We start from the raw sequence: 20178 nt of genomic DNA on the forward strand, positions 1-20178 counted from the left end.
ATCATAAATTAACCATTCCCTTGAAATAAAGATATACTTGGGTACAAATTAAAGATAAAAATAAATTAATTTTTTAGGTGTATAAAATATATAAAATTTATTTAAATAAAATACTATTTTTTTATTATTTTTTAAATTTACTCAATTATGATGTATTTATTTACAAACATGTTATATCCTTTCTTTATATTACATCGTCATGTCATTGATATAATCTTATATGTGACAAAACCTAAGTCTCATAGCCTCATCATGGAACAACATGCTTTGCTAAAACATCATGTAACAACCAAGCAGACCCACATAATCCGCAAAAAATATATTGGAAAAGGTCCGTAACGACATTTGTCAATCCATCACTTTCAGGTTGACTCTAATAGTACTTTACATATGTTACCCCTAACATGTCATTTTTGGAGTGCGAAATGAATGGTTGAGACCTACACTCAACCGCTTCCCTTTTTTAAGTATCCCCGTAGCATCGGGGTAATGTAGAGGTCAGTCATATAATGTACAATATGCAAGAACTTAACTCCAAAACTCGCTTAAACCACTAGTTTAGTGGAAAGACCATTCACAGTTCACGTTAAGGATTGCCCTTACTCCAATGGCTCTTCGCACCCTTCATGGTGGATCCATCTCGTTATACAATCAAATATCTTATATAAATTTTAGGGTCATGACAAAAAAGGATCAAAATTTTGAATATTTATAAAAATAATTTTAAAGTGATCCCAATTTTTTGATTAATTCCACCAAACATCCTTAAACTATGGGCTAGATTTTAAATTGGTCCTTAGAGTTTGAAACACTATAATCGAGTCCTCAAAGTATTAACATTCTATCAACCAAGTCATTCTGTTAGCTTAATAGTTAGTTTAAAACATTTTTAGAATATCAGATCAAATTGTAAACATGTGTGTACCTATTATATAGACAACTTCGATAATATGTGTTAAATAAACAGATAATGTCATCGAAAATTAGGAGGACTACTATTTTTGGCACGACAAATTCAAACTGTTCATGTGATAGATACACATGAGTTTATAAATTGATGTTTTATGCCAAATTTAAGTTGACATTTAATACTTAAACTAATATCAAGATTGATAAAAACACTTAATTAACGTGATATCGATACTTTAAAAATACAATAAAAACAAATTGAAGTTTAAAGATGAATTTAGAATTTAAATCACAATTCAAAGACTTTTGTAAGGTTAAATTTTGTAGAAGTTGTGAATTTAATCCATTCACTTTAATTTGCTTATTCTTAGTCTTTGTACTTTTCAAAATTAAAAAATTCAGTCATCACTAAACGAAAACTGTTAAATTAATTAAGTTCAGTTCTGCTATTTCTAGAATTTGATGTGCCAAACATATTATCATATGTGTTATGCCATGTGTTAAATATGACTCCTATTTTTAGTCAAATTTGAAAAATAATCTTTCAGTTAAACTCTGTTTACTTGTTTCAATCAAACACTGATTAGTTTAGATTATTTTATTATTATTTGATCTATGAATTTAGCCTATAAATAGGCTCTTTTACAACCTTAAAAAAAGACACCATTAGAGATTAGAACTCATAACACATTTAGAGAATTTTGTGTTTACGTTTTGAGGGTTCTTTGTTTTCGGGTTTTCGGGATTTAGTCTTAATTTCCATCTTTTATACTCTTCATTCTTTTGCCATTATAGTGAAATTATCTTTGCCCATAGTTTTTTATCCTTTTTGGAGGGGTTTTTTTACTTTAAATTTGTGTGTCTAATTTCTCAATTTATTCCGCTATTTTCTTGTTCATTGCTTAATTGGGTCGAATTCCTAACACCATGTCAACTTATTAACTCCATATATTACTCACTAAACATCCAGTTAATGGTTTACAACTGTCATTTGCATTAAGATTGAAATTTTAAAATTCAAAATGTATAGGGACTTTGAATTATTCGAATGAAGAATATGGACCAAATCTATAATTGTACGCACAGTATATGACTAGTAATTGAAATTAACCAAACAAATCTAACTGTTATCATTTAAGTCAGGACTAAACTTCAAAGTAGAAAGGACTAAAAGTGACCAATCCAAAAAGTTTAAAAACTAAAACTAATCAAATTAAAATATAAAGACTAAATCCATAAATTTCTTAAAGTAAAGGACTAATAACAAAATTTAATCCTCCTGTAAAGTTATTTAAGAAGAAAAAAAAAACCTTGGTCCCAAATATAATTACAAAGTACCATGATGTCTTTTTATTTAGGACTAGTCTCAAGGTAATGTCTAGTTGTAAAGTAACAGCGACAACACTGTTCATTATTTAAAGATGTTTATAAATCTGATCATATTTGAATTAAATTTTTACTAATATATTTTATATTTGTTTACATTTAATTAGAATCGAAATATGGTTAATATTTTAGGTAAATTAAATCATATTTATTAATGATTAACTTAAATTTATTAGATATTAAATATTTTTTCATTTATTAGAATTTTAAATATATAAATATTTAATTTTATATAATATAATTTAAAAAATATATGTATAAAATTTAAAATATTACATAGCATCGGTTTTGAATGTTAAAGTTTAAACCTATACATATTTTAAACAAGTTTTTTTACCTAAACTTATTTTAAAGGTATTGTGCTCTTATCTAAATCCTCCCGTATTTTATGTAAAACTTCGAGATTAAACTAAAAGCCTGATTCTTAAACAGATCCGCTTCATATATTTAAATTGTATAACTTTTAATAGAACTGATTGAAGTGACGAACTAATAATTTGATTAATTCGATTCTAAAAATATTAATAATATATTAAAATCCCATTAAATCTGAAATTGAGATAAATTAAGACTCAAACCTGAAATCTTGAAAATTATTGTATTAACGTTTTCTTTCTTTAATTATTATTTTTCTCGGTCTTAAAATCCATCTTTTTCTCTGCCTTTCTCACAGTCACCCTTGAGACCCGTTCTATCCATCTTTCTCTCTTTTCTCTTTCACTTTATTTATTTCTCCATATATTTATTTAATCCATCCCCCCCTTTTTTTTATTCAAATCTTTCTTATTTTTTTCCCCATTTAATATAATCTCTTAATTCAATCATTTTTTAATTAAGAACTGCTAAAGATGACGACTATGAAGAAGAACATGTTTCCTCCTGGTTTAGTTAACAATCTTCAAGACGTTCTTAGCAAAAAAGGAGCAAACAAAAATGAACAAAAAAAACAAAAGGATGATGATTCAACTGAAACATCTACTTCTTCTTCAACTGCTGGTAATGAAAACGACAGCTCTAAGCCTGTCGTTTTGGTTACTAATAGTGAAGGGGTTGATTCACTTGGCCTTATTTATCTCGTTCAAGCTTTGGTTGGTTTGGGACTCTACAATGTCAATGTCTGCGCACCTCATTCGTGGGTCACTTGAAATTTTCTCTGATTTTTCTTATCTCTTGTTTGTTTTCTCAGAATTTCTGCATTTCCTCGTCTGGGTCATCTCCAATTTTTGATAGCTTTTATGTTTTGTTTTTCATTCATAATGAGTTCTCTTCTACTCCTTTGTTTTGTTTAATCATTAATTTCGATATGTTGTTTAAGATAATTGATTTTCTAATTAAACTGGCTACACTGCATTTGATAATTTACTCTGATTTACTTGTTTATTATTACTGATTTTCTCTGTTTTTCTTATCTCTTGTTTGTTTCCTCGGAATTTCTGTATTTTCTCGTTGGGTCATCTCCAATATTTGATATATTTTATGTTTTTCTTTTCATTGGCTTATTCTGCTCCTTTGTTTTTTTTTAAATCATTAATTTGGATATGTTGTTTAAGATTACTGAATTTTCTAATTAAATTGGCTACATTGCATTTGATAATTTACTCTGATTTATTTGTTTATGATTACTGATTTTCTCTGTTTTTCTTATCTCTTGTTTGTTTCCTCGGAATTTCTGCATTTTCTCGTTGGGTCATCTCCAATATTTGATATATTTGATATTGTTTTCATTGGCTATATTCTGCTCCTTTGGTTTTTTTTTTAAATCATTAATTTGGACATGTTGTTTAAGATTATTGAATTTTCTAATTAAACTAGCTATATTGCGTGTGATAATTTGCCCTGATTTATAAGTTTATGAATGGATTGCTACAGGGACAAATCGGCTTCAGGTCATTCCTTGACTGTCCTAGAAACAATTACAGTTACTCAGGCCGAAATCGAAGGTGCCACCGCATACGAAGTCACAGGTTTGATCGTGTTTCGGATTTATGTTATTCGATTTTTTGATCAATTTTAAGCATGCTAGCTTTCATTAATAGGAATGTGAAACTGTCATTGTAATAAGCCAAATTTAGTGTCTTAGAACCACTATTTGTATGATGAAATTCGGCTTTACTGATGAATTTTCCGGACTGTTTCCGGTACCCTTTTTTTCGAAAACGAATGATATGAAGCTTGTTAAAATCGATATTGATTTGAGACTTCGAGTTAACTTTGATAGTAATAGGTTTCGATGATGGTTATCGATGAAAATCGGCTCTAAGTTTGAGTTATCTGCTTTCAGGGACTACCGTAGATTGTGTCTCCTTAGCATTATCCGGGGCACTGTTCTCGTGGACAAAGCCTCTGCTGGTTAGGCTCTCATCCTGTTATCGATGAATTGGAAAATAGTTTCGTTTTCAAAGCATTTATCAACTTCTATGTTTGATGTAATTTCCAGGTAATTAGCGGAATTAACCGAGGATCAAGCTGTGGTCATCACATGTAAGTCTTTGAAAACGCTTGCATGATAAATACTAATTGAATTTCGCTTTGATTTTAACCGGTGAGACTACCACCCTCCCGTAATAGAGCTCCACACGGCTTTACACACATGTTCTCGTTGTTTTATCCAATTAGTTAACCATCAATAATCTTTTGTTTGTTTGCCAAGTAATTTGTAACGTGTAATATTCCAGGTTTCACTCTGGTGTCATTGCCGGAGCTAGGGAAGCATTAATTAGTGGTGTACCATCTTTGTCAATATCATTGAACTGGTGACTTACGAACCTGTTTATGCGGATTTAGTTTTGACTGTTTTCGTTTCACTTTAGTGTTCATTTTAATTTTGGGTAATGGACTGCAGGAAGAGGGAAGAAAGCCAAGAAAGTGATTTTAAGGATGCGGTTGCAGTTTCTTTACCTTTGATAAATGCAGCCCTCAGAGATATTGAAAAGGGTGTTTTCCCTAAAAGTTGCTTTCTAAGTATAGAAATTCCTACTTCTCCGAAGGCAAACAAGGTTCGGATTTCTTATTTTATACATAAATAGAATATGATATTTGTATGTTTATCGTGTTTAAAATGTGTATAATAGCAGTTTTTGTCTTTAAATTTTCGTAATAATCTAATGATGAATATCCGGGAACAATTGCTTCCTTGGCATACCGTCCTCAAATCTTTGTTTCTATTGACGAGAAAGTATAAGGAAATTTCAGACTTTCGGGTCATGGTCCTCATTGATGAATTAGAAGCAACGTTGTTTGAATTGGACCAGACTGGCTGGTCAGACTGGTTGGATTGGGAACTGGCCAGTGGCCAGGGTATCAGATAGCGGCTTTGAACCATTTAGACCAGGAACCGGTATAGATGCGTTGAACTGGGTTTTTTAATCTTTTTTTTTGAATTTTTAATAACTTTTTAGTTGGATTGGTGACTTGACCGGTTCGACTACTGATTCGGTTTAAAAAACATTGATTAGAAGCTTTCTTGAGTGGCTGAATTTGTTTTTGAAAATCAAATCCGACTTTGGAAAGGGAGCTTCATTGAACATGGGAAAGCTTTATATCACCCTGGTTCCTGGGCTTCCTCATCATAGCTGGATGTTCTATAGAAAAAGCAGATTCGGACAGTCCAAGATCCAAACATGATATATGCGGTGTCCAATTACACTTTTATGTGTAGGCGATGCTACAAAATCCTCCTAGAATGCTTGAAGTTTTAAATCCGCCGATATTACACGCCAACACATACTTCTACATTTCTTTATTGTTGGTATGCGATTTTTTATGGTCCTGTTGTTTATATATTCTGGTTTATTCATATGCAACAGGGTTTTAAATTGACCAAGCAAAGTATGTGGAGATCTACACCGTGTTGGCAAGCCGTTCCGGCTAATCGGAATCCTTCAGCTCCACATTTCATGGGTAACCAACAAAGCCTTGGACTCCAACTTGCACAACTTGGTCGAGATGCATCTGCTGCCGTAAGTTTTTACTTTTTATTCTTATTGAAAGGAATTGCTTTGTTTACTTCCCCGTAGTCGACCCCACTTTTTCACGTTTTCTTTATATTGTTCTTGTAAATCTTTTTAACTATTCACACTCCATAATGCATGTATGTTTTCCGTAGGGTGCTGCTCGGCGTGGAACCACACCAAGGAATAATGAGGAGGTAGAGTCCATTGGGGCTGCTAAATCCGATAACAAAGCAAAAAAATACTTTCGACTGGAGGTATGTTAAGTTCCAACTAAGAAATCTAAAAGTTTTCACTTGTAGTTGTAAAGCCGAGAATGGTAATGCTTTTCGTATTTCCCGGCTTTTGTAAGATGTCCGAACATTTTCTAGAACCAGAATGTCTTCCTTGAAATCTCTTAAAAACAAAAAAAACCGATTATCTCATACAAGGTTGCATATCCCGATTTTGTTAATAGGTCTACGAATGGTTTTAGTCCCACTACTATACTAGAATTTGGATTTGATCTCTCTACTTTTATAACATCGTAAGATACTATCATTAAAGTTACAACAACTTTAAACATTTAGCTGATATATAAATTTATTATGGTTGAATAGAGTCGATTGGATTTTCATGTGACCTTGAATGTGTACTCGAATAACAGTAAAAAAATTCACTTCATCACTTTTAACTGCACGAACTAATGTTATCAATTTGGATAAACTAATAACATTATAAAAGTAGAGGGACTAAAACCATAATTAGACCATTTTTATTCTACTTTTCTCGTTGCTCGTTCATCGCTCCTTTTCCGTATCCATGAACGCATTTTTTGGTTATGAATAACTTAGACGTGACGAGTAAACATATATATTTGCAGTTTTTGGATAAAGAGACGGAAGCTACAGACGACGAGTTGGATTTCAAGGCACTCGGCAATGGATTCGTAAGTTAGAAGCCTCATTCGTAAATTTTCCCCAGGAAAAATTTAGTGTAAATCAATCCTTGCAAGAAATGGAGGTAAAAGTATCATAGAGGCCTTTATATTAGGAGTCAAATTGCATCTTTGCTTCCTGTACTAAAAAAATGAGCAAAATTAGTCATTACACGTTAATTTAAGAGCAAGCTGGTCATTATCCATTTCTATTATTAAAAATCGGTTCCTGTGTTTCAGAATGAGGTACAACACATGTAACTATCTGGTATAACATACAATAATTAATTTGCTCATATTTTAACTGAAGGGAGCAAAATGCAATCTAACTTCTAATACAGGGGCTTCTATAATACTTTTAGTAGAATGGAATGATACATTTTCATGAACTTAATATATGTATTTACAATATGGTTAGATTGCGGTGACGCCCGTGTCGGTTTCTCTGCAACTCGAGTCGGACGTTCAAACGGCTGCATCGAGTTGGATCTCCGGCGTGCTTAGTGGCGGGGCGGAGCAATAGACTTTGAGGGACCAAAGCTGAAATCTGAATCGTATTCATTTTTGTATACAAGTTGGGCTGGTTTTATTTTGTTATTAGCTTTTGGTACAAGGAAAATAGTCTGGTCTGAAATTATATGACCTTTGTGCTTCCTTTAAATATTATTATTATTATTATTATTATTTCTTCTGAATTTTTACCTATATGGTTGATTACTTATTGATATGTTTTTTATTTCCATAGATTTTTTGGCACCCCAGAGAAAATGAAATCCATTTACTATACTAAGCTTAAATTTTATGATAGATTTTTATTGGTCATTATCAATTGTTTGAACCGGATTGAATTGGATTGGTTGGTTAGATTAATTAGATTGAGAATTAATTAAGAGACCAGTCTAGGAAGTGGTTTTGAATTGGCTAAATTGGTATTAATCAATTGAATTGAATTGATTAAAAATAGATAGAGTTGACGATTAAACCGATTAAATCAAGAATTTTTTTGAATTTTTTAATTAAAAAAAAAACAGTAACCATTATTTTTATTTGCTTCAAAGTCAAAAGCATTCATATTTTTATTTGTGTATTTAATCTTTCACGTATGTAATATTGACCACATGGGTAATTTTTTAAAAATATATCACAAATTTATTTAACGAAAATGATTTGATGATGTTATTAATTGAACTTTCACTTATGAAATCAAAATAAATTCAAGCATTAAATCATAATAATAGATGAAATAAAATTTTCGTATTAAGTTTCAAATGGAAAATAAAAAAATATATATATAAGTACTAAATTTTATTTTTAGTCCTTATATTATGCATAAATTGTGAATTTAGTCTTAATATTTTAATTCAGTCAATTTCATTCCTGACTCAAATGGTAGTAAAATCCATTTAGTTAAATTCTGCTATTGGTCTTGTACTATGCATAAATTTATAGATTTAGTCCATATTCTCCGATTAGATTATTAATTTCTATACTTTTCAAAATTTAAAATTTAAATACAAACTTGAAATCTATTAACTATTTTTTCAAGTTATATAATTTACAACTTAAGCATAATATTATTAGCGAAGTTTAACGAAAATACAAATATTTAACTCATCGTAAGTAAAAGATATTCATGAACCTAGCTTGGATTTATATTTTCAACCTCGGTTCTTTTAACTTGACTTAACCCATTTCAATTTTTAAAAAAATATTATAAAATATTATTATATTTAAAATTAAATTTAAATTAAAAATATTTTTAAAAAATAAAATGAGTCTTTTGAGCTGGGTTAGGTGTATCGTGCTCGGGCTTGGATTTTTTTTGTAAATAGATATTGACTCGACTCGATCTTTGGACAGGGGAATCCTAAATTAAAAACTGATTAATTTGATTTGAGCGTTAACGGGTTGGCCCATTAACAAACTCGCCTTCTTCTTTTCCCATTCAGTCTTTAGTAACTAGGGTTTTAGCAAAAAAAACCAGTTCTTCAACAGAGAAAAAAGAAAGAATGGCGACTAAATCCCTAATTAGAAACGGAGCTATGCTGATGAATCGAGTGTTAGTGAAGCAAGCTCTCAACTCGAACCCGATTTCTAAGAATCGAGTCTTGAATCAAGGCATTCAAATCACTCCTCAGCTGTTCCCATCTCTCTCGAAGTCAAAACTTGAAATTCCCCATTTGCCTCGAAACGACGTCGATTCTCTCTCTGAAGTCTCCTCTACGGGGTTTCTTTATCCATTTGGTCTCCCTTCTCTCCGTTTCTTCCTTCCCGACGGTACTCACTTATCTCTTTGTTTGATTGATTTCAACAATGGGTTTTAATTTTTCTTTATAAAATTTTACTTCTTTTTTTTTGGTATTAAGCTGATTTTTTAGTTGATGTTGGATTCAAGGGGTTGTTATTTCAATTAATTGTTTTAGAATGGAACATCTACATCAAGGTTTTCTTGAAAATTCCTTTAAAGTTTGAATGTCACTTTTTTTTGATAATTTGTTCACTGATTTAATTTTGATTCCTTTTTTGTGGTTTTTTTTCCTTGTGTTGCTGTATGCATTTCTTATTGTTGTTTAGGAGATTCATCAAGTGAGCCAATGCTATTATTCCCCAAAAGAACATATCAGCCTAGTACCATCAGGCGCAAGAGAAATCATGGATTTTTCGCCCGGTAATGTTTCGCTTCCTCCTTTAACGTGGATCATTAACTTTTTTGGCATGTCAAAATTCGTAGTGTCTATATAGTAGCTGATTATTTCATTTGAACTATAGTTTGATTCGTAAAAGCTGAACAATGTATACACGAATTATTAAATTTTGGCATTCTGAAATTCATAGTATTGGTATAGTAGTTGATGATTTCATTTGAACTATAGTTTGGTTCGTAAAACCTCGATCATGGATATTTTGCTTGGTAACTTTTCCTCCTATTAACGCAAACTACAATATTGGTTTAGTAGTAGATGATTTGGTTTCAACTGTAGTTTGATTCGTAAAACCTGAATCATGGATACACGAATCATTAAATTTTGGCATGTTGAAATTCATAGTATTGGTATAGTAGTTGATGATTTCATTTGAATTATAGTTTGGTTCGTGAAACCTCAATCATGGATATTTTTCTCAATAACTTTTCCTCCTATTACGCAAATTACAGTATTGGTTTAGTAGTTGATGATTTGGTTTGAACTGTAGTTTGATTCGTAAAACCTGAATCATGGATACATGAATTATTAAATTTTGGCATGTTGAAATTTATAGCATTGGTATAGTAGTTGATGATTTCATTTGAACTATAGTTTGGTTCGTAAAATCTGAATCATGGTTATTTTGCTTGGTAACTTTTCTCCTATTAACTCAAATTACAGTATAGGGATAGTAGTTGATGATTTCGTTTGCTTATAGTTTGGTTCATAAAACCTGAATCATGGAATAGTTACTCAGTAACATTTCCTCCTATTAACGCAAATTACAGTATTGGTTGAACTCTAGTTTGATTCGGAAAACCTGCATTGGCTTGATCATTAGCTTTATTTAAGAGTTAAGACTAGGTTCATTGTTGGTTAAGCTAGTTATTACTTTTAATTTGCCTTCTTTAAAATGGTTCCTTCTGCTACATGACAAAAAGCCATTTTTTTTGGTTTTGTTTTCTAATTTCATTCTAGTGTTTAGATTTGTATAATTACTATTTTGTGCTTGTACAGCAAGGCAACGAAGGGTGGTAGAAGAGTCATTGCTCGAAGAATAGCAAAGGGTCGTTCAAGAATTACCGCTTAGAATCTGGATTTTCAGTGATGCGTTCATCAGAATCAAAATCCGGAAGCTGCCTTAAATAGGGTACAACTAAGCAAATTTCATATCACCTTTTTTGCTTAATTCAGTAGGCTCTGCCTATCCTAATGACACTCTTTGGAGGAATTTTTTTTTCTTTCTTCAGATAGATTTATGTTCACTTTTAGATTTCTTTTTGATACATAAAACTTGCGAGAAGTAATTGCTATGAAACGGTTCTCGTTCATTATTTATGATGAAGTAGATTTCGTTCGATCGTTTCTCTCTTTGGATAGATGTATGTTGACTTTTAGATTGTCTTTTTGCTTCATAAACACTTGGTTTGAGTCCGATCCAAGATGTCCGAAGATTTTTGTTATGGAGAGACAAATATGCTTGGATGAAGTTTTATGATGAGCATTGAATAATATTCCATCATTGTAAAACTTATAATAATGTATTGATTTTGATATTTTATTAGAAACTTTCCATTTCCATTGTGTATTTTCCCACCCTATGTGATACGGGGTTGCGCGCGGACCAAGATCGAGTTGCTAAGTCACGAGAAACTCCTACGAAAACCCTAAATAATTAGATCTGAAACGAAACAGAAAATTAAAAGATTAGATTTTTGAATTTTCAGATCTGAAATAAAATCCCCAAAACAGTAAAGAATCAAATAGAGAATAGAAATAAGTGTTAATAAGGAATCTTGAAACCCTAGAAGAGATTGCGATTCTGCCCAATTGAACACCCAGATAGTTTTTCCCAAATTTCGACAATCTAATTTCACTCAAAAAGAGTATGGAAAAACTCTAGAAATTGGGGATTTTTGGGCTGATTCCTTAAGATAGAAAAAGGCTGAAAACACAATAAGAACAGAAAATAGATTAGATAATGATTCAGCACAAGTAGAAATAAAGAAAGAATTGACAGTAAGAAATTAAAAGATAAGTCCTAAGAAGCCTTGAAATCTCGAAAGATCTCACAACTCCCTTCAAACGGCTCTAATCTCCCCTCCAAAGAATATCAATGGCAAGAAGAAGGTTGAAGATGACTCCCACAATCACAAGATTGTTAAAACAACTTCTAAAGAAAACTCAAGAGAGAAATCTTGGAGAAAACTCAAAGAAAATTCTGCTCTCAACAAATCTGAAATTTTAATAATAATGATAAGTGTTTAACAAGGTGGACAGCCATGCCTTTAAATAGGCCTTATAACTAGTCCTAATCTAATTAGAAAACTAAAATAAAAAAAACTCCTAATTATTTTAATATGGAAATTCGGTCAAAGGTCATTTTATCTGGGACTCTTGGACTGAATATTGACATAAAAATTTAAACTAAGTAAATAAATAAATAAATAAATAAAAATAAAAATAAAACTTTACAACTTGGGCCACTTTGACAATTTGGCCTGATTTTCAACTAAGTATGGATGGATTTCTTGATTGGGCTGGGAATTTGCTTATTGGGCCTCGCCTTCAAGAATTTGGGCTTTTGTGACTCGTATCATTCCTCTCTTCCTCAAAAAGATTCGTCCTCGAATCTAAAAAATCAAATGAACTCGACTTTCCTCTATCGAACGGGACTAATGGCAATTGAGTCCACTGAGAAGAATAGCCATGAGATAGTAAATAGCAACGGAAATAAGCTTGTAGTCCAATCATAAGCATAATAGAACATGTATAACGCATGTGAATGGACAGATTCAGATTACCATGCAAACAATCTAATTTACTCACCACTGCCTCGTCAAATATTTGAAACAAAGATGGACATGTTTTAAGGCATTCAGTCGTCTCACATTGTTCCCACAAACCATGAATAAATTGCGAGTAATAAATCAAATGGTAAACATAATCGTCACAAGTAGGTATTTGAAAAGATTCACATGGTTCACAGAGTTGCATAATCATACCATGCATTAATCGACGGTCTATAGATTCACTCACACATGCATTATCAAAAACAAGAATTTTTTTATCAACCATCAAAACAGATAGATCATCAATAAATAAAATAGGACAGTCAAGCACGTTTCGATCTAAGTGTTCATCAACACGATCTTTATCACTATCCGAGGAGTACAAAAGTGTTTCAAAGGTTTCAAGCATCTTATCTCGATAAGCAGAAGAATAAGGGTCGATTTTACCTTTTTCATTTAAAACAAACCTTCGCTCATCGGGGGCATAGTGTAGTCGAATCTCCGTTGTTGAGTTAACCTTTGTCAAATGGAACTCAAACTTCATGTACAACCACATAAACTGTTTAAGGCACGAATATAAATTGAAAACAAATTTGGAAAATTTCGTTACCTTATTCTCCAAAACAGATTTGGACAAATTCGAGGATTTTACACAAGGTAAATCAAGAGAATAACAAATCACGCTTCTTTTCGTAATGACTTTATCAACCACAATCGAAGAGTAACAATTAATCGGATCAAAATGAGGGGATCTTTTAAGAACTAAGTCACCAAAAGTTTTATCAATAATTTTCAAATCTGCACTGGACTCGGTTTCTAAAATTTCCTTACCTCGCTTACCTTCGGGATCATGTAGTGTGATTTCATCTTTGCTTAAGTTGATCGTATGAAAGCGTCTTTCATTTGAGAGGTATTGAAGTTGAAAGTTATCTTTCGATCTTTCGGGAACCTGAAAAGTAGCAACACAAGAAAAATTCATATCTTGGTTAGTGGAAACATTCCTCACTACCCTTTCCACGTCTTTTTCTTTTGTTTCTTTTTCTAATTCATTTTCTCTTCTTTCTTCAATTTCTTTTTCACTCTCAATCTCTTTTTGCTCTTTTTCATTCTCTTTTTCTTTTTCCTCACTTGTTTTAACAGAATTTTTCAGTTTGATTTGGTCCTCATGGACTTGTTCCAGAGTGAGCGGCACTAAGGTGAGTTTCTTTCCTTGATGCTTGAAAGAATACCTATTGGTACGACCATCGTGAGTGACTTTTCGATCTAGTTGCCACTATTCTCCTAGCAACAAATGGCAGGCTTGAATAGGCATTACGTCGCACACAACTTCGTCTTGATACTTACCGATAGAAAAGGCGATGCGCACTTGTTGAGTGACCCTAAATTGGCCTTCGTTGCTAAGCCCTTGTAGTTGATAAGGTTGTGGATGCTTGGTAGTGGTTAAGCAAAGCTTTTCCACCATCGTCGTGCTGGCTATGTTCGAGCAACTTTCACCATCAATAATAACTCTACAAAGCTTACCTTGTACGTGGCAGCGAGTATGAAAGAGATGTTCTCGTTGCTGCTCGCTCTTTGGTTTTGCCAAAGATGATTGTCCATGATCATGACAATCATCATCCATTCTAGGGACACGTTGAGGGTTGCACCTATGGGGCTGGTTATCCCTATCTTCCTTAATTGGATCTCGATATTGATGTTTTTGATTCACTCGTACCTCATTCAAAGTAGTATTCAATGCTTGAAGTGTAGCATTTATTTGTGTGATTGCAGCAGTATGTCTGTCTAACTGTTGTTGGACTTTCATAAGTGCATCATTATTATCACCTTTAGACATCTTCAAAACCTGTAAAAAATAAACACTCAACACTCAAAAATAAAAGTTAGCAAACCTCACCATTAATCACTCAAAAAGAAAAATCAAATTCTCAATGAGGTCGAATTCAATCTTGTGAGTTCTTTATCAGAGTTTATATCAACCAATTAGAGAGTGTGAACCAAACTACCAAAGAATTCTAATTTGCACTAGGATGCCAAAAACTGACGAGACACCAAGTGATTCGTGTTGCACCGAGGAAGGATTGTGCACACGTTTAAATCCTACTAACACAAGAAACAAGAAGGTGTTAGATATTTTAAAAGGATAATAAAAAGCAAACAAATGAAAACCTACAGCTAAGAATCAATAAAAATTGCTGAAAACAGAAAACCCGAAAAACTGTGGAGTAACTTGACAACTTCGTTCGAGGTGTTCCTGATCTCAAAAAATCACAAAATTAAATCTCGAATGTCCTTAAATATTTAATTTTTGATCTGGAAAGTTTGGGCACCAAACTCAACCCGCTGAATTTTTTTTAAATTTTTATTGGATTTCGTCTTTTTTTCAATTTTTTTGACTTTTTGACTGATTTTTTTGCGGGAATAATTTTTTTATATTCAATCACAGTGCCAAACACATGTATGTAAAATTTCAGATCAATCGGACAACGTTTACCCACTCAAATGAATTTTTTTGAACAATTTTTCTGGGTAAAACTGCTGTTTATGCTTTAAAAAATAGAGATCAGTTTAGAAATCAACCAAGAACACCCAAAACGCCCAAAATCTGATACCAAATGATACGGGGTTGCGCGCGGACCAAGATCGAGTTGCCAAGTCACGAGAAACTCCTACGAAAACCCTAAACAATTAGATCTGAAACGAAACAGAAAATTAAAAGATTAGATTTTTGAATTTTCAGATCTGAAATAAAATCCCCAAAACAGTAAAGAATCAAATAGAGAATAGAAATAAGTGTTAATAAGGAATCTTGAAACCCTAGAAGAGATTGCGATTCTGCCCAATTGAACACCCAGATAGTTTTTCCCAAATTTCGACAATCTAATTTCACCCAAAAAGAGTATGGAAAAACCCTAGAAATTGGGGATTTTTGGGCTGATTCCTTAAGATAGAAAAAGGCTGAAAACACAATAAGAACAGAAAATAGATTAGATAATGATTCAGCACAAGTAGAAATAAAGAAAGAATTGACAGTAAGAAATTAAAAGATAAGTCCTAAGAAGCCTTGAAATCTCGAAAGATCTCACAACTCCCTTCAAACGGCTCTAATCTCCCCTCCAAAGAATATCAATGGCAAGAAGAAGGTTGAAGATGACTCCCACAATCACAAGATTGTTAAAACAACTTCTAAAGAAAACTCAAGAGAGAAATCTTGGAGAAAACTCAAAGAAAATTCTGCTCTCAACAAATCTGAAATTTTAATAATAATGATAAGTGTTTAACAAGGTGGACAGCCATGCCTTTAAATAGGCCTTATAACTAGTCCTAATCTAATTAGAAAACTAAAATAAAAAAAACTCCTAATTATTTTAATATGGAAATTCGGTCAAAGGTCATTTTATCTGGGACTCTTGGACTGAATATTGACATAAAAATTTAAACTAAGTAAATAAATAAATAAATAAAAATAAAAATAAAACTTTACAACTTGGGCCACTTTGACAATTTGACCTGATTTTCAACTAAGTATGGATGGATTTCTTGATTGGGCTGGGAATTTGCTTATTGGGCCTCGCCTTCAAGAATTTGGGCTTTTGTGACTCGTATCACTATGTTACTAATCATGTCTGATATCTGTTTTGGACATGGGTATGAGTTCGATTTGGATGCCTTTTGAGGATGAGCTTGTGACATGATCGAGGTCATATCAGGGGTTTAACCTAACTAGTTCATGAATCGCCTTTAAAAGGTAACATTTAAGAAGCCGGTGAGTTTTGAAATTTTCATCATTCATAGAAACCTTTACGGTTCATGCAGCTGTCTTTAAAAGATGATATTTACAAGATCCGGGTTTAACATCATGGATCGAAAACTGCTAGCGCGGAAAATGTAGCTGTCGGTCAATGACATCGAAAGCTGTTAGACCAATGGCTATAGATGGTACAACCTGCAACAGAGTTTAAAAAATAACCCTTAAGATTATAATATCAAAGAACTTAAGAAAGGGGTCATTAATTTATTGAAATTACCTTTATATAATTAATGCATAAACCTGCATACAATTGTCTCCATCCTTGATTACGGATGATGGATTTAAAGGCTTCAATGGAGTTTTTGTACCTCGTACCATTCTGGTTCGGAATGTCTACCTATAAAATAAAACAGCTTTTTGAATTTAAAGTTCGAAGATGAAGCTAGTTCAAACATGTGTGTCCAGTTTATCATCCGAGATTTTGCTTGATTATGGGTGATCGAGGTTGATACTATACCAACCTTCACTGGACAGCAACAAAGATATTAGCAACAGAGGTGGTTACTGGTCGGGTGTGATTTTGCTTGAATTTTGCTCAAATAACTGTAAATTACTAATTCAAGCATGTTAAGGCACACTTGACATGTTATAGTTGCATATTTAATTTTTGTACGATAACTTATATAATATATAAAAGACTAAATGTTCAAATAGGGGTTGCTCTTATTAGTGTCAAATATTTCAAAGTAGTCAAACAAGGACCAAAGTCTTTTGAAAATGCTTGAATAGCGACCAAATGTTTTCGAAGTGTTTAAATAAAGGCTTCTCAAAAGCCATAAACTAATTTTTTATTATTTACATTTCTTTTCAAGCAATATGTAATTCAATTGTTACGTGTTTTTATTCTTAACATGTCATCATTCACTTAATTTTTACTATAAACTGGACTAAAGTGCATAAAAAACCCTTATTTTAACACTTTTGTAAAAGTTAGATCCTTATATGACAATTTTAAAAAGTTTGATCCTTATCTAAGCAATTTTTAAAAAGTTGAACTCTAATCTAAATATTTAGCTTATAAAAAATAAAATAATATATTACAATATTTGAAAACAGATAGGGCCAAGTTAAGTTTTAAAAGTCAAAATATTAAGTTCAATTTATATTTTGAAAGAGCTCAATATTTTTACCCAATATCATTTTTTGAATCTAACACTTTGTCCAAACTTTTTCAAATATCGAGCAAAACTTTGGGATCGAACAATTAATCTGACCCTTAAATAGGTCTAATCAACAACAAAGATCGAAGACGAAATTTACCTGCATTTGTCTCCTAACAACATCCAATGGGTACATTACAGTTTGCCCAATTAAGGCAGCCAATGCTCCACATGAAAGATTCAATGCAACGGAGCTTCGATTTTCTTTGGGAACCCATCTTTTAAGCTTCTCGTAGCCATAAAACTTTATCACATTGTAAGGAAGGATTCCCCCTAGTGTTGGACCTGATCTTTAAAACTCAAAATGACTTATTGATTCAAGTTTTCAATAAGATCTTTTGTTCAAACATGTTTGAAATTTTTATAACTTACCTACACCTCGATAGAATCCGAGCATTCCACCTTGATTATAGATGGTCATGAAGACGTTTGTTACCCCTCGTTGTGCGGTATGACCTGAATGGATACATTTTCGATAGTCACCGCTACTTTGATGTCGATCCACTACCTTAAAACGGAGAACTAGAGAATCAGGGATGTTGATTGAGAGGTAGATTGATATTTAGAGCAATGAGCCTCCGTTCAGTGAAGTAAATACCTGATATGCATACTTGGTTCGAGCCAAATCCAGGGGATAAGTGCATAGAAATCCTGTTGCACTGGCTGCGGAGCTGGCTAAGATATCCAACAATGGCCCTCTTTCGACACGAGGCCATTTATATTGTAGGAAACTTTGATATTGTTCGTATGTCACGTACTGGAATATCGAATGAGGTAACGTTCGGATGATACAACACCATTTGCTCTGCAAATAAAAAGATGTGTATCATGAACGTACCTTTGTATGTATGTATGTATGTATGTATGTATGTATGTATGTATGTAACACCATTTGCTTTGCAAAGAAATGGACATATACCATGTATGTATGTATGTATGTATGTATGTATGTATGTATGTATGTATGTATGAATGATTAATAAAGATTCATTGGTGAACTTACTTGTATAGCCCCCTAAGACCTTCATTCTTCATTAGCTTCTTCATTGATCCATACATCCCAATTGAATGAAACCCTTCTGCCCTTGTCTATCAGTTCCAATCAATAATAAAACTAGGTGTTATAGTACTTATTATTACTGGCCCACAACCCGAATGGGCCCGGGTCAGATCCTACACGGTTTGCAAATTGAACTCGTAAATCGAGCTCGTATGTTGAGCTCCCGATGTGGGTTCGCACATTATTTCATAAGCGAACCCTCATCATATAAATGCTTGTTAAATCTAGAGTAGGGTACGTGCAACATGCATGAAACCTACTTATGATGTCACATCCATGAATAATAATCATATCATATAAATACAGTTCCACTCACCTCAAAGATACACAAAAACACTCAACACTAGGCTTTACATAACTTCTTATAATAATCAAATTATTAGAATCTATATTACTCAAACCTCTTCATTCCCTTAAAATGTTTATGAAATATAATTGAACACCGTAATCCATACGCATTTCAAATTCAGATAATATAGATAAGATCAACTAAACCATAACAACGGTATATCATTCAATCTAAATAGATGATAAACATTAACAATCACTCCAAACTCGAATAACATAAATAAATATCAATCACGTCATGACAATTATATGTCATTCTATCATGGATAGATTACCAGTAAACCTTGACACAAACACAAGCATGGGTGAAACCAAACACTGACACTCACTTCAAATTCATGCAATATAGACTAGAATCTACTTACATCACGAAAACAATATTTTCATTCAATCTACATAGATGGGTAAACTAATGACATAAACATGAATATTGGTAAAACTGAACACCAACACTCACTTCGAGTTTAGGTAAGATAGATAAGAACCAATTAAATCTTAACAGAAATACGAATATGAGTAACACCAACACTTACTCCGAGTTCGGGTAACATAAATAAGAGTCAATTACACCATAAAAAATATGGGATGAATCGAAACATGAGTAAACATAAACACAAACACTGAGTTTACGATATACCAATATTTAATCCAAATAAATGGGTAAACCTCGTCATAAACACGAATAATAGCGAACCGAAACATGTAATCTATGAAATAACATACAAATATCAAATATTTTTTTAAAAATTTACCTGCATAAGTATCTTGATTCTCTCTAATGGTGCAACAGTAGTTTTAGAAACAGTGGTTGAAGCACCAGTAGTGATCAATTCCGTGATATAATAAGCTAAAAATGGAACACTTTGAACATGTTCATTTTGATATGGATCATCGTCAATGGAAGATCCAATATCAAAACTTTCTTTCCCCATTCTGAACCCTAAAAAAAATAAAAAAATAAAAAATAAAGAAATGTTTTATAACCAGTTATAGATATTACTATCTGGTATGTAATTTGTCTCAATAACTAACATGTTAGGTTTCCTTTCTGGGGAAAAAAAAACATGTTAGGGTTTTTTTTTTCATTGAAAGGAACATGTTAGGTTTTTTAAAACATAGAAATTTGTAAGATTAAAAAATGAAATGAAATGGAAGAATTAATTAT

General features: G+C 32.3%; 3 protein-coding genes across 3 annotated transcripts; 2 read left to right on the forward strand and 1 right to left on the reverse strand.

The window, feature by feature from the left end:
* The first annotated feature begins 2883 nt into the window (after window positions 1-2883).
* On the forward strand, window positions 2884-7847 carry LOC107933625 (5'-nucleotidase SurE). The gene is made up of 10 exons (XM_016865884.2): window positions 2884-3427; window positions 4165-4259; window positions 4577-4644; window positions 4733-4776; window positions 4971-5048; window positions 5138-5291; window positions 6102-6254; window positions 6401-6502; window positions 7108-7173; window positions 7580-7847. The coding sequence occupies exons 1-10, from the start codon at window positions 3144-3146 to the stop codon at window positions 7682-7684; spliced, it is 1149 nt and encodes a 382-aa protein (XP_016721373.1). The 5' UTR covers window positions 2884-3143; the 3' UTR covers window positions 7685-7847.
* Window positions 7848-8968: 1121 nt separating this feature from the next.
* On the forward strand, window positions 8969-11203 carry LOC107933607 (uncharacterized). Its single transcript, XM_016865871.2, has 3 exons — window positions 8969-9438; window positions 9736-9829; window positions 10863-11203. Exons 1-3 carry the CDS (start codon window positions 9171-9173, stop codon window positions 10933-10935), a joined length of 435 nt encoding a protein of 144 aa, XP_016721360.1. The 5' UTR covers window positions 8969-9170; the 3' UTR covers window positions 10936-11203.
* Window positions 11204-16405: 5202 nt separating this feature from the next.
* Window positions 16406-20125, reverse strand: LOC107933644 (mitochondrial carrier protein CoAc1). Its single transcript, XM_016865901.2, has 7 exons — window positions 19766-20125; window positions 18609-18694; window positions 18204-18410; window positions 17978-18113; window positions 17706-17890; window positions 16663-16782; window positions 16406-16580 (listed from the first exon to the last, which is right to left on the reverse strand). Exons 4-7 carry the CDS (start codon window positions 18024-18026, stop codon window positions 16509-16511), a joined length of 426 nt encoding a protein of 141 aa, XP_016721390.2. The 5' UTR covers window positions 18027-18113; window positions 18204-18410; window positions 18609-18694; window positions 19766-20125; the 3' UTR covers window positions 16406-16508.
* Window positions 20126-20178: the final 53 nt, after the last annotated feature.

The sequence above is a fragment of the Gossypium hirsutum genome, chromosome A06 (genome assembly GCF_007990345.1).
Source record: "Gossypium hirsutum isolate 1008001.06 chromosome A06, Gossypium_hirsutum_v2.1, whole genome shotgun sequence".
In the NCBI taxonomy this organism is placed as follows: domain Eukaryota; kingdom Viridiplantae; phylum Streptophyta; class Magnoliopsida; order Malvales; family Malvaceae; genus Gossypium; species Gossypium hirsutum.